Below are 24860 nucleotides of genomic sequence, written 5' to 3'. Positions count from 1 at the left end.
CCAAGTTAAGCCACTAAAAGCTACTCAAACGCTAGCGCCGAACATGTCCTTGGCCCAATGAAAAAAGTTAACTACTCGGATACTTGGAGTGAGGAATAGCTAAAGTGATTAGAGCTTCCTTTTCGGTTTTTTAACCACAATTTTAAAGTGATAAACTGGTAAATGTTGTTAACTTGATAATGGATGATGTACAAATATTATTTAATACAGTACAAGTATTTAATTACTTCGTATGACTTTATTCACATGCGTGGAATTGGCTATAGTGCATCAATCAATCAATCGAAGTTTCTTCCTTCAAAAAATTAAAAAAATGAAATGGTTTTTTTCTCTGTATTCAGTTCATTACTTTGACTAAGTATGAGCACACTATCTCCATTGATCATCCTAATTCTTAAACAGCTGCCAATCAATTTGCTCTAAAAATCCCATCTTTTGAAAATTTTCTCTTCAGGTATTCTAACTTCTTAAATTTTTGCTGATTTAAATGTTGTTTTTTTCATTAAAAATCGCATTATTTAATCTTTTTCCTTTTGCTATTTTTTGTACTCATGAATCATGATAATGGAATTGTTGGCTAGCTACTTCTATATTCAAATTCAATTTTATGATACTTAGATTGACTTCTATATTTTGATTTTTGAGGATTTAATTTCTTGAATTTAATTTGATTTTTTTTGAATTAGCGACTTGATTGTCACTTGGAAATGTTGGAACACATATTTTGTCTTGTAAATTTAGAGATAGTAGTATAATTTTAAAAAAAATTGAGGGTAATTTTGAATACCCATCAGTTTGTTAGGTCCTAGAAGAGATGTAAAATCTGTAAGATCAAGCTATGTGCATGCTTCAATCAGACAATCAGTAGAATTGTTCTAATTCTTCGTGATTTATTGGTATTAAATACAGGCTAATTCATAAGTTTACAAAAGGAATATTAATGGTTAATTAACTGATTTACTGTATTATTGAATAACCATCATTAGAGTATATAAGCTGATGAATTCGAGCTGGTAGGATCTATATTGAGCGTGTTCTTATAGATGAAACTGAGCTGGTAGGATCTATCTTGAGTGTGTTCTTATAGATGAAACCGAGCTGGTAGGATCTATCTTGAGTGTGTTCTTTTAGATGAAACCGAGCTGGTAGGATCTATCTTGAGTGTGTTCTTTTAGATGAAACCGAGCTGGTAGGATCTATCTTGAGTGTGTTCTTTTAGATGAAACCGAGCTGGTAGGATCTATCTTGAGTGTGTTCTTTTAGATGAAACCGAGCTGGTAGGATCTATCTTGATTGTGTTCTTTTAAGTCAATGTAAAGGTTCCTAAGTTTTCTTGATTGTGCTCTTTTAAGTTGATGTAAAGGTTCATAAGTTTTCTTGATTGTGTTCTTTTAAGTTGATGTAAAGGTTCTCAAGTTTTCTTGATTATGTTCTTTTAAGTTGATGTAAAGGTTCTAAATTAAAGTTTTCTTGATTGTGTTCTTTTTAAGTCTTGATTTAAAGATTCCAAAGTTTTCGTTCTGTTTGTGAGGTATGAATTCCAGTTTATAATTGAATGATTATATGCCAATGTTACTTCATCATATCTATTCATATTCGAAGAATCTGAATAACAATTGGAATGGACTTAAGCTGAGAGTATCCACAAGCTGATTGCATTCTGATAAAGGGCTCAAATATAGGCCTTTTGCCTATTTTCTTTCCTTCCGTTATTGATGAAATTACTAATTCTGGTTTGAAGCTTACCTTTGAGCAGGATGTGCATTCTTCGTCTTGGTTACAATGGTTCATTTTTTATAGCAATAGATATTGATCTGGTACATGTTTATGATCTATGATTCATATCATCATTTACTTCTTGTTGGATTTTAGATGTTTCTGGTTGAATGAAAACTCCACAAGCTGAGTAGCTTGTATATCTGACTAATGCAGTATATTTGTTGTATGATGCAGTTCGATGGAGGATCCGATTGATGAGTTAGCGAATGCCATCAAGAGGAAGTGTGAAACATTACCCCCATTGTCCTCAAAATGCTGTATCTACAGAATTCCCAGAAACCTCCGAAATATAAATGAAAACTCCTACACTCCTTCCCTTATCTCCATTGGCCCCTTCCATCGCGGCAATCCAAAATTGCATGGGCTGGAGGAGCAAAAATTGAGATATTTACGGAAATTTATTCAGCGAAATGATAATAGGGACTTGGAGGATTATCTGACTGCATCAATGAAATGGGAGAAGGAAGCACGGGATAGTTATTTGGGATCCATCAATCTCACTAGTGTAGAGTTTATAGAAATGCTAGTGCTTGATGGCTGTTTCATCATTGAGTTCTTCTTGACATGGTTAGGATGTATGATTGATCCCAATGACCGTATCTTTCACAGGCCAGCTCTGAGCCAAGCAGTTTTACGCGATCTTAAACTGCTTGAGAATCAAGTTCCCTTTTTCATTCTTGAAATTTTATACAACATTGCTTTTGAAGATGACAAAAAAGCACCTAGCTTCTTGAAGGTCACTTGTGAATGTATGATAGGCCTTGGCAAGGTCCCTCAGCATTTCAAGAAGACAAAGATATTGCATTTGGTTGATTTCCTGAGAACTTACTACCTACCACCAGAAAGGAAAGAAATTTGCCACAAGGATGAAAATTGGGAATTCCCTGATGGAATTTCTGAGCTTTACGAATCTGGTGTGACATTACAGGTAGATAAAGATGACAAGTTCCTCAATATCAAATTTGAAAATGGAGTCCTTTATATACCTGAGCTAATGCTGGAAAATCACACGGAATCTCAACTCAGAAACTTAGTTGCCTTTGAACAATGTCATTACCCTCAGGAGTCGTTTCTGATCGATTATGTATTATTTTTGGACAGTCTCATCTATGACAGGAAAGATGTGGAAGTCTTGGTCAATCATGGGATTATACTGAATTTTCCTGGTAGCAGTGAAGATGTTTACAGACTCTTCAGCAATATCTCCAAGGGAACAACTTATTCACGTAGAACCTTTTATTATGCTGATGTATGTAGGCGACTCAATGAGTATAGTGGGACACCTTGGAACCGGTGGAAGGCAATACTCCGTCAAGATTACTTCAGTAATCCATGGTCCATGATTTCTACAATCGTAGCTGTAGTTTTGCTTATACTTACTGTCATACAGACTTACTGTGATATTATTCAACTCCAGTACTGAATATCCCAATTTTACTGAACATTCTTTTGTGGTTGCAGAGGAAATGGTGGTTAATTTTAGAAACCATTTGTGTTGTTGCTGCACAAAAGTTTCTAGAAATCGCATTTGTATGTAGCAATCTGTATCATTTTTACTGTCATCTATTAATTCTGAAGTTCACCAGGCCAGTTGCTGTTGCCTCTTTCAAATTTGAGTAAATTATAAGATCTTATGGCCTATATATGTTAAGTACATTGATTTCTACTCGATGGGAACCTACACAATACTTTATACACCTTACCTCAAAGAGCCATTGGTGAGCTTGGCACTTGTGAACTCGAGTTCGGGAGCTCACCTCTTTGAGTAGCTAATTTAGGCCAGAGTGATCTACTTTATTTCATTCCGATTTTCTGTTTGCTCACTTTTTATTACTGGTATTGTTTCGTGTAGCAATTAGACAATAACAATTTTTGCAATCTCTGATTCAAGTATATAGGGTTTATCAGCATTCCTCCTAAGGGCCTGTTCATATTTACTGAACTGAGCTGAACTGAACTGAACTAATTGGAACTGAACTGAACTGAATAGAACTGATTGGAACTGAACTGAACTGAACTGAATTGAATTGAGCTGAAATGAATATTTTATGTGAGAGGGAAATTAAGAGCTGAACTGAACTGAACTGAACTGAACTGAACTGAACTGAAATTAAGTAAATGTGAACAGGCCCTAAGTCCTAATACTTCAAACTGGGAGAATAATCTAGTATGCCAACAAGAATAATAAATTACAGTCAATCCATTTCATAATAGTGACGGATTGTAATAAATATATATAGGGTTTATTAACATTCCTCATACTTCAAACTAGGACAATAATCTCAACTCACATGTAAGCAACAGTGGGTTATATAACAAATTTCGAGATACTGCACAAAATCTTACTACCCCGTAATCAAAGTTGCAATATCTATTACTCCGGAAACTTGACTTTTGGCCGGAATTTGCCATTAAAGTGCTATTTTTAAAACAAAATTTAATTGAAGGTATTAGTTGACAAAAAATAATAATAATAATAATAATAATAATAAGTTGTGAGAAAATACAAATTTATCACCTTTATAAACAAAAATTGTTTAGCAAAACCGTAAATAAATCAACAACTTTTTATTAAAAATGGACCCCAACATAGTTGATTTATTTAAAATTATTCCATGATGACTAAAAATAAACCCACAAATCCACAATACTTGATTTATTTACAAATATGCCATGATGACTAAACAAAATTATTGATTTATTCACAGTTTTGCCATTTGATAAACAGGGAGATAAAATGGGGTTTTCTCTTAGGGGGCGTTTGGTATAGTAATTTTTTGTTTAGGAAACGGATTTAATTAAGTGTTTCCATTTCTAATTGTTTGGTATGGGTTAAAAGTAACAAATATTGTTTCCGAAGGGTAACAAAAACCCCTAATTTGTTACCCTTGACAAACTAGTGGAAACAAAATACGTTTCCTTACTCAATTACAATCTACTCAAATTATTTCTATTCCACTAGGATACCAAACATATAGTAAAGGTAACGTTTATTATTACCATTTCCATTACTTATTCGAATCCTTTCCTTTTCATTTACTAGGTTTAAGGTATTAGATTACCATTTTTTTTTACTAAATTAACGACCTAACAAGATTTTTTTTTTTTTTGACAATTTTGCCCCCCCCCCCCCCCCCCCCCCCCCCCCCCACACACACACACACACACACACACACACACACACACACACACACATTTTTTTTTTGTAATTACAGATGTTTTTATTTACATACATTTTTCCATTTTTAAACATTAGTTTGGTTAACCACTTAAGGTAGTTCCCTCCCAATCAATCAATTAACCAACAAATCTTGGTCTCTCTTTGCTTTGACTATGAGTTTGCTTGTTGACTATCAGTCGCCATTTTACTGGGTTTTCTAAGCTACTGCTCATCAATTTCTTTTCAACTTCCATCTTCTGTCTTTCCATAACCAGGTAATCTCAATTTTCATTATTAATCACATTTCCCAATTTCTAATCTAGTTTTGTCATCATAAATTGCCATTTTTTAACTTTAATTTTGATTGTATTTAGTGATTTGTTTCTGATCTTGTACTTTGGTTGCCGTTGTCATCATTTGATTGTTTTTGAGAAATTACTGGAATTTAATTTGATTCTGTTGAAAACCCTAATTGCTTTACTCAGAAAATTAAAAGGGGTGATTCATTAATTTTAAAGTTGCTAGTAAATTGTGTTAATGCAAATCCAAGTTTTGTGCTATTATAAAAGGAATTATGCTGTTTTCTGTGATTCTTATGTTGGAAAATCAAATATTTGTATCATATCTATGTTTTTATTATTTGGGGTTGTGATAAATCATGATTATTGATTATCCTGCTTAGATTTCCTTTTGATTGAATAAGCTGAACCACATCAGATTATGTTTTTTTTACCCTATGGTATCGTGGGTTTTACCCTATGGTATCGTGTCGAAAATATAGCAGAAAGTTGCATTAGTAGCTCACTATTGCTGTAGGAATTTCCAATTGGCTTCGGTTTTTGAACTAAAATTGGAATAGAGGAGGGAGGAATAGGAGGAGAAACGAAGTAAAGAAACTATGGATTTCTTCCTTGGTTAAATAAGATAGAACAAGAAGTAATCTACTACTTCATGTTATTCTTTTGGTTTGGTTTGGTTTGATAAGTAAGTAATTTTCTTTCGACTTCTTTCTGACCAAATGTTACCAATTGGGTGGAAAATCTAAGAAGTGTGGTCAATAATGAAGCCTTTCCTCTTGTTTTGATCCCTTTTTCATATTAAATCAAACCCTTAGCTTGTTTAATATGACCAACGAATCTGTGTACTGCTCCATATAATTAGACTTGGCCTTAGTGCTAGACTTTCCCTGCGGTTTGGTCTTGTGACATTTTGTCATTAAATTGTAGTCCTTTTATTTGCTTTTGAGATCTCTCCGAGTTTGTTGCAGCTTTGTATCAGGGCTTTTTAATAAGTGCCTGTTTCTGGATAGAGCCAGAAGCACAAGTTTGCAATCTTTTGTCTTGCTAATCTGCCTCTAGTTTACTCAAGTAGTCCTGTTTATGTGAAAACATATTGTATGCTAAAGGACTATGCCTTAATTGACGATCAGGATCAGTCAAGACATGTTTAGATCGAGCAGAAGTAGAGAAACTCTCTTTTTTCAGTTAGATTAGAAATGCTGAGCTTTGTGCCTTTCCTTTCTAATCGCTAAGCAAATTTCTGATTTATAATATGCTCCCATTTTTCAGGAATTTGATGTCGAAGTAGAGCTGGTGGGACCCATCATGAAGTTGGTCATTACATTTTACCTTGAAGCTTCCGAGATTTCCTTCTGTTTGTGAGGTATGGTGATGCCTATTTCTGAACATTAGCCAAATCTCAAAGACTATGTTAGTCAAATGTTACCAATTTGCTTTCTGAACAGTAGCATATTTTAATTTATCGGAGTAAGTTAGTCAAATCTCAAGGACTTCAAATTACAATAGGACATAGCTTGAGCCTCTGCAATTTGCTTTCTGATAAAGGGGACAAAAGAGGCCTTTTTAATTTCCAGCCATAGCTAGTAAAAACACTGGTACTGGTTTGAAACTTGTCTTTGACTAGGATGAGCACTCTTTGTCTTGGCTACAATGGTGCAGCACTACCGCCATTGATAGCAATAAATACTGATGTAATTGATCTGAGACTTTTTTCTGATCACATCAGCTTATATATCTTGTTAGTTTTGGTTGAACAACTTGTATGTTTGACTGATGTTTCACCTATCATATGATGCAGTTCAATGGAAGACCCTATTGATGAGTTGGCTACTAACATAAAAAATAAGTGTGAAACACTTCCCCCTCTTTCTTCAAAATGCTGTATCTATAGAATCCCCACAAATCTTCGGAAAGTTAACGAAAACTCATACACTCCTTCCCTTATCTCTATTGGCCCTTTCCATCGTGGCAATCAGAAATATCAAGCCATGGAGGAGCACAAATTGAGATATCTACAGAGATTTATTCAACGAAATAGTAACAGGGACTTGGAAGATTACCTAACTGCGGCAATGAAATGGGAGAAGGAAGCTCGAAATAGTTACTTGGCAACCATCAATCTCTCCAGCTTAGAGTTTACAGAAATGCTAGTGCTTGATGGCTGCTTCATCATCGAGTTCTTCTTAACTTGGCATGGAAGCACTATTGATCCCAACGACCGTATCTTTCACAGGCCAGCTCTGAGCCAAGCAGTTTTACGCGATCTTAAACTGCTTGAGAACCAAGTTCCCTTTTTCATTCTTGAAGTTTTATACAACATTGCTTTTGAAGATGACAAAAAAGCTCCTAGCTTCTTGAAGGTCACTTGTGAATGTATGATAGGCCTTGGCAAGGTCCCTCAGCATTTCAAGAAGACGAAGATACTGCATTTGGTTGATTTCCTCAGAACTTACTACCTACCACCAGAGAGGAAAGAGATCTGCCATGCGGATGAATATTGGGAATTCCCTGATGGTATTTCTGAACTCTATGAATCAGGTGTGACATTAAAGGTTGATAAAGATGATAAGTTTCTCAATATCAAATTTGAAAATGGTGTCCTTTATATACCCGAGTTAATGCTGGAAAATCATACGGAATCTCAACTCAGAAACTTGGTTGCCTTTGAACAATGTCATTATCCCCGGGAGTCTTTTGTGGTTGATTATGTTCTTTTTTTAGACAGTCTCATCTATGACAGGAAAGATGTAGAAGTCTTGGTCAATCATGGGATTATATTGAACTCCCCCGGAAGCAGCGAGGATGTTTACAGAATGTTCAGCAATATCTCCAAAGGAACGACATACTCACGTGTAACCTTCTATTATGCTGATATATGTAGATCTCTCAATGAGTATTGTGGGACTCCTTGGAACCGCTGGAAGGCAATACTTCGCCAAGATTACTTCAACAATCCATGGTCCATGATTTCTACAATCGCTGCTGTAGTTTTGCTTATTCTTACTGTCATACAGACTTACTGCGATATTGTTCAACTTCAGTACTGAATATCCCAAGTCTGCTGAACTTTCTCTTGGGCTTGCAGAGAAAATGTGGGTGAGTTTCAGAAACTTTTCGGGTCCCTATGATTCTAAGGAGTATCAAAAATTTATCTTCACATATATTTGTCCAGAAATTGCTTTTGTACTTTGTAGCAATTTGTATCAATTTCACTGTCATATACAGTATATACCATATTACTGATGTATTGCATACAATTCAATCAAATTTGATTCAGCACCTATATTATAGAAATTTTGCTATCATTAATGTCCTCTCACTAGCCACTGTATAACCTACACCACCGTGCCATTACCACCAATGAACTTGGAAATCTAGAACTCGGGTTCAGGTAGAACTAACCACCCTGACCGAGTCCCCTCACTTCTTTGATTTGATTAAGTGACTCAACTCACTCAACCCGAAGAGTTAGATAATTACATTTCGACTTTTAGTTTGACCTATATTGCTCCTTTTTTTCTTGATAGAATTATACAATTTGTTTGGCGCTTTTGGCTACTAATTATCCATTTGAAAAATAGAAAAATAGTATAAGTAGTGTAAAATTGAGATACTCTGTAATAGAGTTTGAGATATTACAAGTTCCTCAAAGAATTGCTAAGTCACGTAGTATAAAAGAACATGATATACTCCGTAAGATTTAATTTTATTATTAGATAACATATAAACTGTTTTATACTTCGTATATTACAATATCGTGTTCTTTTACCGTTTTATACTTCGTGTATTACAATATCATGTTCTTTTACCTAAGTACTTGTATTGTTCGAGAGCAAAGTACTTATCATGAACTCGTGTACATGATCTAATTGTTGTTTTTAAATCTCTTTTTGATACTTTTTTAGATACATTCATTTATGGAGTACATTGATATTTGGTACGAAGTACTTTTGTGAAAACAACGAATACTAACTTTGGTGTAGATGTTTATTCACTTGATGAAAAAAAATAAAAATAAAATCATTATAGGTTTACTTTGGTGTCTTTTAAAAGTACATTGTTGCTAGTAGGTCATTATCATGATTTCTAGTTAAGTTGATGTGTTTATAAAAGAATTGTTAAGTCAAATTTCCTTCATTTGATTCCATTTGAATGTCTTATTTAACCATTTTTTGTGAGAGCCTTTTGAATCAAATGAGACAAATACAATAAAATAAAAGAAAATTTGTCAAATATAATACGTAGTACAACCTTTGGCCCATTTTTTTTTAATAATACAACCTTTTAATTATTTTTTAATAATACAACCTTTAGGTGTTGTTAATTTTAAACAATACAAAATCAAATATTTAGTGGATTTCGAGGTTAGGAAAGGAGAGGGGATGAGTTTTTGGTGGTGGGGATGGGGAAGGGGGGAATATCCCCTCCCCTTCTCCCACCTCAAAACCTATTTAATATCTGATTTTGCCTTGTTTAAAATTAAAACCCCCGAAATGTTGTATTATTCAAAAATAATCAAAAAGTTATATTATTAAAAAAGAATGGGCTAAATGTTGTATTATTTTTGGCAATTTTTCCTAAAATAAAAGGTGTACATGTTATAGAATACAGAGTAACTTCTTACTTATGATGTTTTTTTTTTTTCAAAAAATGGCAAGGAGACTGGAGATGGTCTATTGAAGTGAAACCTCTCATGTAAACATTTTAAAGAGTCTAGCTTTACTGAGAAGGGAGGACAATGTACATAAATCAAAGTTGTAATATCACACATTTTAAAATGCAACTACCAAATAACAGTAATTTGATTCTGATAATAAAAAATGAGTTAAGTAAATAATAATTATTATATTAATGATTGGAGAAGAAAATAATTAAGGGTTGATTGATGTGTATTTTTTTTTTTTTTTTTTTAATTCTCTACAGTAATATGAATGGTAAGTTTATTTTAGGTTGTAGACTTAGCTTGTAGTTTATTGAGTGCATGTGAACTTTCAGAAAGAGACATAGATGGAAGGGATCTTGTTATTTATGCTTCGTATAAAATATACTTCATTAAAAAAATAAAAATTGATTCTTTCTTCATAAAAAAAAATATAAAAAGAGAGAAAAAAAACTTAAAATAAATACTCCGTATCATATATTGTATTAATTTATCTAATTAGAGAGAGAATAAAACTTAAAATAAATATCATATATTGTATTAATTTATCTAATTTAATTGAAAGCTCACAAAGAATGGATAAATGACACTTGTGATCAAGAGGAACTAGTGCCAAATTACTTACCTATATGGTCTATAATAAATGCTTCCGACCTCCATCTATCCAAAATTCTTTGCCACATCAATAAGTGTCATTTCAACTATTAACGTGACAACTAATTTCAGATACAGATAGTAGCCGAACATCTTCTACTACTAAAGTACTCCATATGATACAATAACGTAAAAATTAAAGATATGAATTAGAGGGAGCACAAGCAATACAAGCAAGAAAGAAGATGGCAGAAGAAGCACCATCTTCTTCAAGATTAGAACTACTTCTCTTGAACTTCTTAACTTTGCTTTTGTTGCAATGCATTATTTGCATTACTTGATCTCTTTGTTGTTGTTGTTGTTGCCTTCCTTTAATGGCTTCTTCTACTCTTGACACCATTTTTTGTTTTTGATTTGGGATCTTTAAGCTTAAAGGATGGTCGTAATATTTTTTGTATGATGAGAGTTGCTTACAAATTTGAATGAACTTAGCTTAGCTTCTTCTCACTTATATAGCCAACCAAGTTGAGTGGGTGGCTTTTGTGCTATAAATAATTGTGTGTCTATATGCCAACAATTGGTGGGGTTGTATTGAGAATTTATAAGGGCACTGTGCCAATCCCTTCTTTTTTTGTCTTATAATATAAGGGGTTTTTGACAATTTTTAAACATAATCTATGTTTTTAATAGTTTGGGGTACAAGCAAGTTGAGAATTTATAACAGATCGATACACATATTATAATAATTACGTATGTAATTGTTGTTTTTTATTTTTTGATATTAGTTTGTGTGAGAGAGTTAACAATTAAACCAACAAGATTCAAGAACAACACACATGGATTATTATGTGATTTACAACCATTAATAGCCACTTCCGTAAAAGAAAAAAAATATTATAAGGTCTTGAGCAGTTCAAATTATAAGGAATAAGAGATACTTCATAATTAAAAATATCTCATGATTCGTATCAAACTCAAAAATTATACTACGTATATCTTAATTTTTTCGGCCTTTTATGTTTCATATATGTTTTATATAGAGATATTATTTAAAATTATGATTAAAATATATATAATTGTACTTTGCATATGCTTCATTGGGAAAATGAGGGAGAAAGATCCAACAATACATTTGCCAATCCTATAATTGGTACAATAAAATAAGGATATGTTGAAATTGCATGGAAGAAAGACATACATGAATCTTTCTATGGTTTTTGACTAATAATAAATACAATAAAGCCGTTACTTTATGCACAATGCAACAAAACTACATGATCTATTGACTAGGTACTCTGGATTCTTAGATGTACATAAAGATATATACGAGCCGACTGACCTACGTACAAAATTGTCCAACTATAATGTCAAATTTTATCTTCCAAAAAAATAAAAAATAAAAAGGGTAATTTTTTCCATTTACAAATATTATTACAAAAAAGCCAAAATAAATAAATGAATAAATGTACTTCTTAATTCACATACATGAACTGATGAACAAACTATTCAAAATAAATAAATTAATTAATGAACAAGATCCTTTTTTTTTTAGGCAAGAACAAGATCCTAATTACAATAGATAAGTTGTGTCTCTAAGGAGTGAATCTACACTTCTAGTAGTCAAGAATTTAGATTTTGATTTACTTCATACATGTTATTCTATTATTTCCTTTTCTTTGGGAGGGTTAAGGCACAAAAATCAAACTTACGATTAGAAGAGAATTTGGTGTTAAACAACATACCATATACTTGTATAATCTATTATTATTGTATGCAACTTAACATTGAAATTATCGATATATAAGAAAAATTCAAATCTTATATGTAATATATACATACAAATGAAGTATATACAACACCCGAATCAACAAAATGCATGCATGCGTTGTAATTAGCTTAGCTAGCACAAGATCAAGTCCGAGCTTTCAGATCAAATGAATTCTAATTTTTGAGGCTTTTGAGCATGTCTTGTGAACAACTTGTTCATTAATCGAGTCTTGTTCATGAACACAATTTGTTTATAACCAAGCTTTATTCATAACTTAGCTCTTCAAATTCACGTTTGACTTTCAAAATTTACTTAAACTCTAAAGCATTTTGCATAGATACTTGTCTATATCATAAATTCATAATACCTTGATGAATTATCAATCGATGTATATGATTAATTATGATATTAGTTGACCAAAGTAAAATAATTAAGCTCCAAAATTTGTCACATTCATGAAAAATAAATTTCTAGTAATTGTTAGAAAGATTTCCATAGCACATGGCAACGTACATGGAATATATACCATATCATTAATGTTCTCTTAATCAACCTAGCTAGCTAGTTAGTTGCTAACATTGAAATATTCCGTTATTCAGCTGGATTTATTTTTCAATGTACAAACAATTAATATACGAAGTATAGTAGTTCCAATTTTAAAGGGCCAATAATTATAAAAAAATAATGATTATTGGTCCAATAAGAGGAAGGAAAAACATGTAACATCATGATTCCTAATGGTTATACTGTGGAATTTTTGTTTTGCATAAAAGAGTATCAGATACACCATCCATTTAATTATCTCTAAATAAAAGTCTCATTTTGTGATTTTTTAATAAATGTTTATCTTGAAATAAAAGCTCGCTATAATTTGGTCTTAAGTGGAATTCATCCTTTACTCTTTATTTTATCAATCAATAATATTCTCTAAATTCACTTTTTTTTTTTTTTAATTTTTCTTTTCCCTCTCAATTCTGGTAAAAATGGTAATATATTCTTATTATCTCCCTTTTATCAACTTTAATCAACAATACCTCATTACAAATCTACGATTCCAATTTTATTAAGTAAATGCATAAGAGAAATGAGGCTTTTATTTAGAAATTGAAAGTGAATGATTTTTGTTAATGTAAAAATTATTGGTGAAATTGATACATCTATTATTCTATTCTCATGTGCTAAGATTGCTAACCCATGTGAGCATGTGTTTACGGTCATGTCTTCTAGTGGCAAGCGGCTAATCTTTCTTGGACCCAATATTTTACCCCTTTTTATTTTGTCATTTACTAACCACATTTTAATGATTTCTCCTAACTATTGTTATAGAACTAACATAGGTTTATTAGAACTAATTGAAGGTAATAATTTTTTAGGGGTTTAAGTATATACTAAGTACATAATACACATGTTAATGATTAAGGATTATGTTTGAATGAGTGAGATAATCTTGAACAACTTGAACTATTCTTCCAATTGTATCTTGTCTTGATTAATTAATCAATTGACTCAACCTCTTCTTCTATATTATACCACCTAACCTTTGCAATTGCATGAGATGAAACTTATTATAACTCATTATTAGTAAATAGTAAGTACCAACCCATCATAAGACTCTGATACTATATGAAATATCATAAAATAAGGCATATTTTCGTAGTGTCTAACATCTATACTACACACCTATACGACCATATTAAACTTCACCGGTGAGAGTTGTGATACATTGTTTTCTTGTTACTATGTAACTAAAACTTCTCAATAAATGGAATGGAACTACCTTCACCACATTATCACAATAAATTGAGAAAAAGAACTAATATCTATTAATTTTTGTACATATAATGTGACTTAACATATCCATTTTTGTATATACAATGTGACTATACACTTTATTTTTCTATAAAATTAACTACTTTGTAACACCATTTATGATAAAATCACACCGAAAATGAGAAAAGGACTCATCTATATACTTATCCAAAGGAGTGATAGTCATGAAAGAGACGAGGTAGCTATGAGTTATAACTATCATATGCAAAGTGACAAATAAGAGGTGCAAAGTATGATAACCCATAATTTTGAGGCATGAAAGTTAAGAAGATGCTGCCATACTTTGTCCTTAGATAATGGGCTGTTGGCATCTCTTGTGACATCCCCATTATCCTTGTTTTTGACCATTTTCTATAGTCCTTTTTAATGTTGGGAGAATGCTTCTTCAATTATTATATAGAAGTAGAATCCACCACTACTTAGCTAGTAACATCGTTAAGATTAATCTTCAATGGTCGTATATGAGGGTATTTTAGATATTTTTTGACAATATAAGATGATATTTGGGGAGAAGAACATGCATAGAAAAACTCTTTAATCCACTCTAAGCGATGGAGAGAACCTTCCTCGACTCACAAGATAGAATGTGGATCCGTGGAGGGACACCACACATTTTGGCCACACACATGAATGTGACTCATGCATTGCTTTGACTTACCTAATTCTAGCAGCCAACTTAAGGTCTGTTTTGATTTACTGAACTGAACAGAACTAAAATTAAGGTGAAGAGAACAAGCCCTTAGCCTTTCAATACAGCAGTGTTTTTTTTTAAGGATAAATTGAAATTAAGTCGAACTAATTAAGATACTTAAACTTCAATAATAAATCGCAAAGTATATTACAATTGATGTTACTAATTCACTAATTATACGCCTAATGATGTTACTAGTTTATTAGGAAAAAAAATGACTAAATTAATTATATTGAATATTAATTTATACTACGGATTAATTTATAGAGATAATATACAGAGGATGTTATGAAACACCGGAATTTCCTATTGGCTACTCTAGAGTGTTGAGCTACTTATTCCACCTGTGAGTATTGCATGAGGACATGAGGTTACTGATTATTTATCATATATTTGAATAACTAGATTAACCTTTATGGAAAATGTTAATAATCATAGAAACCATGAAGATAATTAATTTTCCAATTTTAGCTATCAAATCAGTTAATTGACCAATAGGTCCAATTTTTCAAAAGATCTGAACAGGAAGAAGTGATGGCTGAGCCAGGAGCTTAAAATATCACCCTCAGCTTCTTGAGAGCTATACAAAGAAGCTGTGGCAGTATCAAAAAGCCCAATAAAATACGGACCTCTGGACGAACTTTTCTAACATTTGAAGCTCGTATCAGCTTCATATTGGTTAAGGCACAAAAACTAACAGCGCAATACTACTATAAGCGATCCATAAGTAGAGCCTTACAGCTTTTCAGTGAAGTTTGCTATTCTCGATCAACAAGAACTCGAACAAGTAAAAGACGGGATCTTGTCTCCGCTTCAAAGGCTCAAAAACACCAAGCTTCTACAATTGAGACATGTGAATATGAGTTTACAGTAAAACAAAGCATCAATCAGCCATAGTTGCAATTAAAGAAATACTAAGAATTTAGTGCATGAAGCCTGTTTATAAAAGCATACAATTCCTAATACTAAAGCCATTTTTTATAAACATACTATTCCTAACACGGTAACTTTAATAGCCGTTTATTCACAGAAACAGACCAAATGAGGCCTTGATGAGATGCTATGCTATTCTATTTTTGTCATAGCATAATACCATCAGTCTGGCAATGAAACCACAGCATAGCCAATCAACGTACAGCAGATCAGCTCAATTTATAGTGATTTTAAACCAAATCTCTTCAGTTAGGAAAATTAAAACTAACAGTTCCCAACTATACCCTGTCTTTAAACAGCCCCAATAATTGATTAACTAGCTATAATCCCAAACTTTAGGGAGTGTCTTCTGAAATCGGCGCTACGTGACTAGAGCCCATTAAAAAGGTAAATTGTTATTCTTTTCCTATTTTTTCAGAACTAGATCTTCTCTCTTTGTTTGGCAACACCATTTACCTCTTCCCCTGATGCCCCCACCCAAGCACCACCACCTCACAAATAACCCCATTGACCTTCTTTTCCCAACACAGGTCCATCACTAAATTCTCTCAATCTCCTACTTGTTTCCCCTGTTATTGTCTTCCTATATTTCAAGCATTATTTTTCTTTCAAATCAAAAAAAAAAAAAAAAAAAAAGCAATTTCAAGCTGAAATTGTCATCAAAGCTCAAGAATACAATTTATAGTTAGTCCACTTGGATTGCTCAAGTTAATCAACCTACTGCCTCCATCCTCTTTTCCAATCAAAAATACCTAGTCAAGGGCACTATAATATATCAACAAATATTGGGCACAAAAATATTAGGTTATCCGAGTACAATTTGCAAATAATTGATCTACCAGCACAAAATCACCTTTTCTACATGAGCGAATTTGTTGATATATCAACAAAATATTGGGCACAAAATACTATGGGTTTCTCCAGCTTTAAAATAATAAAAACATGGAGGCCTAGATATTTACTTTACCTTCATGGTCATGATGAGATTGCCTGCAGGTTGGCGATGCAAAAAAGATGGACCAACCAAACAGGATAAAAAGATAAATCATATATCTGACTTGCAAACTGGACATGATCTTCTTCTACTCAGCCATGGATCAATACACTGCCAAAAGACCAAGAAAACAATCACGAATTCAAAATGACAGTCCTAATAAACCAACTTTACAAAAATGAAATGCAAGTAGACATCAATAGTGCAAATCTTACATCTTTGTGAAATTTGTGCAAGCAAGGCAGATGGCGCATGGCGTCGCCGATAACCGGGGTCTCGAGACAAATTGAACATACTTCGCAATCATCATTCTGTACATATACAAGAACATTTAGTGAAGAGAGTTGCAGGTAGAGGTCTAAAGTTTCTTCATCTTATTAAGTCCACCATCACATATACTCACATGTACTATGGACTCTGGAAGGTTCCCTATTTGAGCAACTGAAGCGCCAAGATGTGCATGATTGTTCTCATCAAGAGCCAATAACATTTCATAATCATCTCTGCACAGAATATGCAGGATCAAAACACTTGATGTATAACTACTTAGCCCCAATCCCCAGTACATGGAAAAAACAAGAGATAATACACTTAAGCATAATACAAGCCAGTCCTCTATTCTGTTTTTAGGTTATGCACATGTTTGACATGAAGGTACAAGGAACCCGTTCATCAAAATAATGCAGTGATTTGAAAGTAAAGAAAATAATCTATGCATTTAATTTTATAAGTGTACGATGGAAATTCTTCACATATTTTAGAAGTGTAAGATAATACTTACCTTTACCCACAAGAAAATGAATAAAGCTTCGGAAAAAAAAAAAAAAAAAATTCTTGAAAAGAAATGTAAATACATTAAAATTGTCAAAAATAAAAAAATGAGCCTTAACATGACAAACTCTTTCTAAAGAACTTCAAAGGAGGGAGATGTATTTAAGCAAGAAAACATTGGGAGCCAGGCTGAACTAGAATAATTGCCCAGAAACTATACGAAGAAAGGTGAACAGTAAGCCCTAAACATGTACTTTTATGTTCCATTTTAGTTGACACGATTTGACTTTCGCCACTATTCATATAGATTATGTTGTCTTCATTTTGTGATTTAAATCAAACAAAGTCCAGCAAGGTCTTCTTTGATTCATCTTAATGTCTATTCTCCAAATAACAATTTTTTATAATTTTTTTTTTGGACATAAATAAAGATATTATTGTTTTAAGTTAAGCATTGGCAAACATGCCTAAATGAAACGTGTTAACTAATATGAAACAGAGGAAGTATGAGAATATAAATGAAAAAGAAAAAAGAAAGAATATATGGTAGTAATAATATAATTGAAAAAAGCATTCTACAGATTGAAAAAGTTCAGTACACATGCCACGTGACCAACTTCAATACAAGTAAAGAAGTTTAAATTTATTTATTAAAAAAAAAAAAAAAACCGCAAGACATATGTCACATATCTTCTTATAAATGGAAAAGTATGGGACACGGACTTACTCTCCAAATTCACGATCAGGATCAAGGAGTTGATTGACCATTCTGATATCATCATTGACCACAGCTTCCAATCTTTCTAGTAAATCAACTCTCTACATAGCATAGAAAGGCTTTTGTTAAATAATAATAATTACTAAAGATGGAGAGTTTATCAATATTAGAAATACAAGCATGCTTGACACCAACTCAGAATATGTACCAAGCTACTCAGGACTTTGTAGAATTCTGCAGTATGATGGAACACATTACCCCACAACAGGCGTACACAGAGCATTTCAGAAAAAAAAAAAAAATATTGGAGGAGAGATCTCTATGGCAAGGATTGTAAGAAGCCACAGCCATTTTTTTGAATCTTTCAGGAAATCCCTTCCAAATAAAGAACACAAGCAAAGACTTGTTCCCTATTTTAGTCTAAAAGATACCAAAATAAATAGCAGACAACAAAGACACATTCTAAAAGAAATCAGTACAATACCATGTCGACATCCATATCTGAAGGGAACATTCTTCCTCTAGGATGGCGATACACATGACTCCTTAGCCTCGGTGGCCTCCGTGCTTGAGCTCCTCGACGGAACAAACGATTGCGCAAAGACTGAGATTGAGAAGCTTGATGTCGAATTGATGGTGGAGCGGCTACCTACAAAAAATTACAGGTAAATCATTTAATCACAATGTAATGGACTAAGCATCCTGATATAAAACACCATTGCAGGTCTACACCCAGAAAAAGAGAGGAAAAGTGGCTCATGTCCAAGACGAGGGAAACAAGCAGCAACAGCAAGGCACTAGTGGACAAGAATGATTAATGATCCACTAAGGAATGGAGCAACATGAATTATGCAACCTTGTCGCCTTGAAACTCGGATGTAGTAGAGACAAACTTCATTAGTGTTAGGTTACCCTTTGTACCATGTGGAATGCTCGAGTAAAAAGTAGTTATGTAGTAGGAAGATATCTGATTTGTGAGTGACATTTTGTTATTGAGAGTAGTAGCCTCAAGCTACCTTTGAGATGTGATTTGTGAGTGACATTTTGTTATTGAGAGTAGTAGCCTCAAACTACCTTTGAGAGTAATAGCCTAGGGTATGTTCTATTCACCTGATTTTCACTAATATGAACTTATCTAGACTTGTTAAACCTTATTAAAACTTATTTTAGTTGTAATTTGAACTTGGGTAACCCTTATCAGAACTTATTTTCTAGAACTAACCTTATTTTAATTTATCTGAACTATTATAAACTTATTAAACCTGAAAATAAGTGAAAATAAGGTGAACAGAACAGACCTGCTATCTTCCTTGTAACCGTTTTGTTAATCAAAGACTAAAGCTCATCTTTTACATTTCTTCTTGTTCGTTTATTTACATTAAGAATTTCTAGTACATTACAGACAATTAAGTGCAAAGCAAAAGAAGAGGCACACACATAGAGGATTTCCCATAGCCTAACAACTAAAAGACATGACAATAATGCATCATTAGTAACAAAACCAATAAGCTCTAAAAATGATATGTTGTGAGCAACTTCCTCTCACTAAGCTAATAGAATTCAGAGAGGTTTTACAGGGGAAAAAAAAGGAAAAAAAGAAATTGTCGACTATTATAAGAAAACAAAGAACAGAATGGATCTCAAGATAGATGTATAAAAACACCGCTAAGGGCATAGTTTAGATACACGTTTGGGGGGTGGTGGTAGAAGTGAAGGGAGAATTTATCTTGAAATGATATCTCCAGAACAAAAGAAAATGGCCCTAATACAAGAAACATCAAATCACAAATGATACGCAGTAAAACTTACAGAAGCATGTGCACGACGACTTCCTCTTAAATAAGCAGGATGCACACGATCTTCTTGCGGCATTACCCAGCCTACTGATGAAAATCTCTGTAGCAAATATGTCCATAGCATAAATTTAAATTCCAAGAAAGCAAACCCCACTCCCAGGCCAAAAACTTAATAAAATAAAAAGAATATTAACAGAGCTCAACCGGTACAGCAAAATGTAAAGAAAGAGTAAAAGACTTATGGAGAAAAGGAGATAAACCTCGTCACTAGTAGGTTCAGAAATCTCATTATATAATTGTTCCTGCAGCTCACAAGCCATCATCTCATCTACTTGAAGTTGTACTGCCCTAGCTTCAGAGTCATTATCAGTTTGTGACACATTTTCTCTCACTTCTGGAGAAAATCCATTAACAGCTAACAGAGAACCTGATTCACTCTGAGGAAAACCACCATGATCCCTTACTGACTTTCTGATTGATGATTCCCCACCTGAACTCAAGCAAATTACCTCATCATTCTTTTCTGGGCTTCCTAAACTCAAGTCATGCTTTCTTTGTCTTTTAACTACTGAGCTTGGCGTGTGCAGCTGACCCTCACTAAGCACAGGCTTTTGCTCAGACGATTTTGAAGGACAAGATGAAGTGTTTTTGCCCAAAACCAATTTGTTTGGGTTTCCACTTTTGTGTTGTACAATAATGCAGTCCTTCTCAGTCCTTTTGCTCCCTTCATCAACAAAATTCCCACCATCACTTCTCCTGTAAAATAGTGATCATAATCAGTCCATTATTACACGTATATAGCAGGAAAAAAAATGTTTTTACATACATTCTGTCTAGCTTTTTGTGGCCCATACATAATGATACAAACAATAAAGTGAATGCCCCTCACATATTCAATCTAAAGAGAGGATTGTGTGTTCTATTTGGATTGCCCATAGCATAGCCAAATGCCTTCACATTTCATGCAACCTTTGGAAAATGTCAATACTTCAGAAGATTTTAATGTGGAAGAAAGCAACTGGAATACAGTGTACTAACTGTAAAATGACTAAGACTGTAGAAAAAACTTGCACAAACCCAATATTATTCTCTGGGGGGAAAAGCAAACAAACATATAGAGGGTAATCATTGAAAGAAATTCCTTTACAGGCGCTAACAGAATTCTCTGAATATTTTTATTCCCTTTCACCCAGGGTAATATAGCCTTACACATGAACTAGTTACGCGTGTAAAATAGTACCTGACAGCATGGCCTTTTGGAGAAGAATCGGGAATCAACAACCCTTTTCCTTTCGCTTGACTTGCAGCATTTTGTTTGGAAGGTACTTCACTAACATCAATTACAAGATGAGAACCACCAGGTTCTGCAGCACACTCAGCATTTTCAGATCCATTACCAGAAGTTTCTGCTAACCTTTTGGTTTTTTCTATATTATGTGGAGATATACACCCATTACGTACAAACATTTTCTGCCTGGTCGTACTAGGTACTCTGGAAGAGTGAGGTGGCACAGAGAGACCCTCCCCAGTATCATGATCTGAAGTAACGAGGCAAATAGTATTGTCCCCTTTCACTGACCAAGCATTGGTATGGACAGGATTATCATGACCAACCTTCACCTTTCCCTTATCCTGACTTCTTTTGCAATGGTGAGATGATATTCCTGGAAGACTAGAATGTGAAACTCTGTCATCCTCCATGCGCTGATGGTTACAATTATGTCTGTCGTTGTGATTAAAAGTCTTGCTGGCTACTGTACTGGACAATGGAGCATTCCTGAGACTAGAAGAAGGTACAGAAGAGCTGTTTGCACCCTGACTTCGAGCAACATCACCAAGATTACCCCCAGAACGAGAAAAATTTCTAGAAGCATGGTAAATGTCACCCAAACGTCGATTCCTTCTATCAATATTCCCCCTAATTGTCAATGCAGAATTCCTTGAGCTAGCCTCCATAGGATTAGGAATCTTAGAAACATTTTTAGTTTGTTTAGACACCCTATCAGGAGTGTCAGGAACAACCAAGACCTGATCAATATCCTTAAGATCTGAATCTGAATGAGCCCCTGTACATAAAGGCGATCACATAGATCAACACTAAGCATGTATAACAATCTAATATGCAAATAACTTATCTGCTTGAGCCCAAAGGCTTTCAAAATCAAAATGAATTAACTAAAAGGTAAAGGTAAACCATCCCACAAAAGGACACAAAAAGGAAGCTCCAAATGGCCACACCTGCCTTAGCATCCCCAACCCCATAAAATTAAAAAGTAAAGAGAACATTCCAAATCATACAGAAAGCTGTTGAGAATTATTTTTGCACTTCTTCTAAATTAATCACATTCTGATACAAACAAGCTTTAGAATCAGAGAGGGGAAGACAAACAAGAGGAAAATATATATATATATATATATATATATATATATATATATATATATATATATATATATATATATATATATATATATATATATATATATGCTTTACACAATATTAAAGCTAAAGGAAAGAGAATTTAGGAAACTTCTCCAGTAAAATAAATTATTGTAGAGAGGACCACGTGAAATGGTGCAAGTGAATATGGAGATACTCAACCTTACAGAAAAATAACGCTCAAGGTTAAAGATGAAACAGCATGAACTACATGAAAAAAGAAAAATCCTTCTAGCATCGAAATACCTTCACTGGCCATCAGTAAGTAAGCCCGTCATCAGCTAGTACTTTTACTTACATCAGTTCTAGTTTCTAACCTACGTTCCAAAAGCCCTCTAATTGAGTGCAAATTATTAATTGGGGCCTAAAACTGGTAATTAGAACAACTCAAAAACATTAAGACCCTCACCAACATGTCAAGCAATCAATTTGTATCCCCTTGAAGTTTTCTATGTATAGTAATTACATACCCAACTCAAGAGAGCAAAACGAAGACATGTAATAAAAAACCAACCTTCTCTCAATCCAGTGGTCACTTCAGGAAACCCCTTCAATCACAGAGTCGGACATTTGAGATGCATTGAGATATGATTCTTACGCATATCACAATTGCTCAACAGACAGAACAAAGAAAATAGAAATTCTCAGGCAATATCAGTAGTCATGGAAAAAATAATTTCAATCATCAGAAACTCAAACCATACAAATTATCAAGAGCTTGGAAAAGTCTCTTAAACAGTGTCACTCAAATCTCTAAGGTGAAAGTCATCCAACTAACTTGAGAATAAATAACAGTAGCATATGGAAGCAAAGAAATTCCTAAGTATATTCCTCACAGGCAAAGAAAAAAATACAGATGGACTAAGTTTTATACAGCAGAAGCAAGTCCCATCAAATATCAATAAAAAATTTAACAATCTTGAGAAAAGCCCGTAAGACATTCTACATATTATAATCATTACTGCTTGATTCTGCAACTGTTGCATCAAATGTGACCAGACTAGTTTCAATTTATGGACTAGATGCATACAACATAAGTTTTGTAAGCTTACAGAATGATCAGAAAGATAAGGCAAAGCTCCTGTGAAATCAAAGTAGTTATAATTGACAATATTTAATTCAAGAAAGACCTAAAGAAGCTATCTAAGGAACAACTATCCTGAGAAACAGGGATAGACATGCAATTTCAAAGACACTAAGAATTCAGTAAACTCATTTAGAATTGCATTAGTATTGCAAAGTAACATTCAACCTTGCTTCATAATGTATGCCATAGAAATGACTAATAATGTAATATTGATATCATAAAGCAACATCTAATGTAGCATTTAAAATGTATAATGACTTAATTACAACTTTGAACTCAAATTCATGCATACACTCATTCATAATTCCATAATAAATCTAAATCAATCACATGACCCGTCAAGTTGAGATTAGCACCTAAGCAACTATTCTTCTTCCTGAACCCTAAAAAAGCCAAACAGTTCAAAACCCAATAAGATTCTCCGTCAATCATAAACAATGTTCAAACCTTCGAAAACCCATCATCCTATCAAATTAGAGCAAAAACAAAATCATATAAACTTACCTTAGAACATTCAAAAACATAATCTTGGCAACATCTACATCAATAAAATGCAAGAAATAAAAAATTCAGAATCAACCCACTAAATTTCACAAGTTAAGCTACATGCCTACATCAAAATGGATAATAATAATAATAACAAAAAAAATCCCATGAATTTTCTGATAAAAGTTTGAAAATTCCTAAATTCAAGATCAACCCAAAATCCCAGATCAGTAGGAAAAAAATGCAACACGGAAGAATGATTACATAATGAAAAACAACAATCAATCAACATTAAAATGTCCAAATAAAAAAAAAAAAAAAAAAAAAAAAAAAAAAAAAAAAAAAAAAAAAACCCAAATTTGAGATACAGAAAAATAAATTTAGGGAAGAACTAGGTTTACCGGAACTCGAGGGTTGGTGATGGTGGTGATGGTCCGCCATAACAATGGAAGGCAAGAAATGGAAGAGAAGAGCGGTGAAAAAACAAGAAGATGAAATTGGAGATGGTTGTATTTTGTATTAGGACAGTGATACCGAATTTTGCTGTACGTGTATTCAACTTGCGTTTGTGTTTTCTTTAAACTTCCACTGGTTTATTGACTTTATTCGATGGATGTCAACTTCGCTATGCTCTAATGACTCTAATCTAGTTGGAGGTTATTTTCAAAAAAATGAAAAAAAAAAAAATGAAATTTTGATTTTTACCACCTTCAAATAATGACTTTGTCGAATTTACCACCTCAAAAAAAACATTTACTTTACCACCTCATAAAAAAATTTAATATCAGTTTTACCACCAATCACCTCCAACTAACGGATTCCGTCCATAAATTCGTTAGTGGGGCCTACCTTCCACA

General features: G+C 33.3%; 3 protein-coding genes across 8 annotated transcripts; 2 read left to right on the top strand and 1 right to left on the bottom strand.

The window, feature by feature from the left end:
• The first annotated feature begins 263 nt into the window (after positions 1-263).
• LOC145571870 (UPF0481 protein At3g47200-like) lies at positions 264-3221 on the top strand. 2 transcript variants are annotated; one of them, XM_081630904.1, is made up of 2 exons: positions 264-454; positions 1954-3221. In XM_081630904.1, exon 2 carries the CDS (start codon positions 1958-1960, stop codon positions 3200-3202), a length of 1245 nt encoding a protein of 414 aa, XP_081487030.1. In that variant the 5' UTR covers positions 264-454; positions 1954-1957; the 3' UTR covers positions 3203-3221. The 2 variants fall into 2 exon arrangements, with proteins under 2 accessions (XP_081487030.1, XP_081487031.1); XM_081630905.1 differs by lacking the exon at positions 264-454 and adding an exon at positions 1754-1817.
• A 1822-nt stretch (positions 3222-5043) lies between these two features.
• On the top strand, positions 5044-8515 carry LOC145571869 (UPF0481 protein At3g47200-like). The gene is made up of 3 exons (XM_081630903.1): positions 5044-5214; positions 6508-6601; positions 7037-8515. The coding sequence occupies exon 3, from the start codon at positions 7041-7043 to the stop codon at positions 8283-8285; it is 1245 nt and encodes a 414-aa protein (XP_081487029.1). The 5' UTR covers positions 5044-5214; positions 6508-6601; positions 7037-7040; the 3' UTR covers positions 8286-8515.
• A 6692-nt stretch (positions 8516-15207) lies between these two features.
• On the bottom strand, positions 15208-24578 carry LOC145570240 (uncharacterized). Of its 5 annotated transcripts, XM_081629272.1 has the most exons (11): positions 24405-24521; positions 22945-24055; positions 21234-22059; positions 20254-20749; positions 20007-20093; positions 18682-18846; positions 18207-18298; positions 17112-17211; positions 16924-17019; positions 16682-16819; positions 15210-15619 (listed from the first exon to the last, which is right to left on the bottom strand). In XM_081629272.1, the coding sequence occupies exons 3-10, from the start codon at positions 21947-21949 to the stop codon at positions 16760-16762; spliced, it is 1812 nt and encodes a 603-aa protein (XP_081485398.1). In that variant the 5' UTR covers positions 21950-22059; positions 22945-24055; positions 24405-24521; the 3' UTR covers positions 15210-15619; positions 16682-16759. The 5 variants fall into 5 exon arrangements, with proteins under 5 accessions (XP_081485395.1, XP_081485398.1, XP_081485394.1 ...); XM_081629269.1 differs by lacking the exon at positions 22945-24055 and having other exon boundaries at positions 15208-15616; positions 24405-24578; XM_081629268.1 differs by lacking the exon at positions 22945-24055 and having other exon boundaries at positions 24405-24578.
• Positions 24579-24860: the final 282 nt, after the last annotated feature.

Source organism: Chenopodium album, chromosome 12 (genome assembly GCF_948465745.1).
Source record: "Chenopodium album chromosome 12, dcCheAlbu1.1, whole genome shotgun sequence".
In the NCBI taxonomy this organism is placed as follows: Eukaryota; Viridiplantae; Streptophyta; class Magnoliopsida; order Caryophyllales; family Amaranthaceae; genus Chenopodium; species Chenopodium album.
The sequence above is the reverse complement of the archived record's forward strand: the minus strand, read 5'-3'. Positions and strand labels throughout refer to the sequence as shown.

Coding starts and splice junctions, on each gene's coding strand:
- LOC145571869 (XM_081630903.1), top strand. CDS start 7,041: ATGGAAGACCCTATTGATGAGTTGGCTACTAACATAAAAAATAAGTGT.
- LOC145571870 (XM_081630904.1), top strand. CDS start 1,958: ATGGAGGATCCGATTGATGAGTTAGCGAATGCCATCAAGAGGAAGTGT.
- LOC145570240 (XM_081629269.1), bottom strand. CDS start 24,444: ATGGCGGACCATCACCACCATCACCAACCCTCGAGTTCCG. Junction 18,847..20,006: donor GTCGTCGTGCACATGCTTCT/GTAAGTTTTACT, acceptor AATTTTTTGTAG/GTAGCCGCTCCACCATCAAT. Junction 17,020..17,111: donor TTCCAGAGTCCATAGTACAT/GTGAGTATATGT, acceptor GTATATGTACAG/AATGATGATTGCGAAGTATG.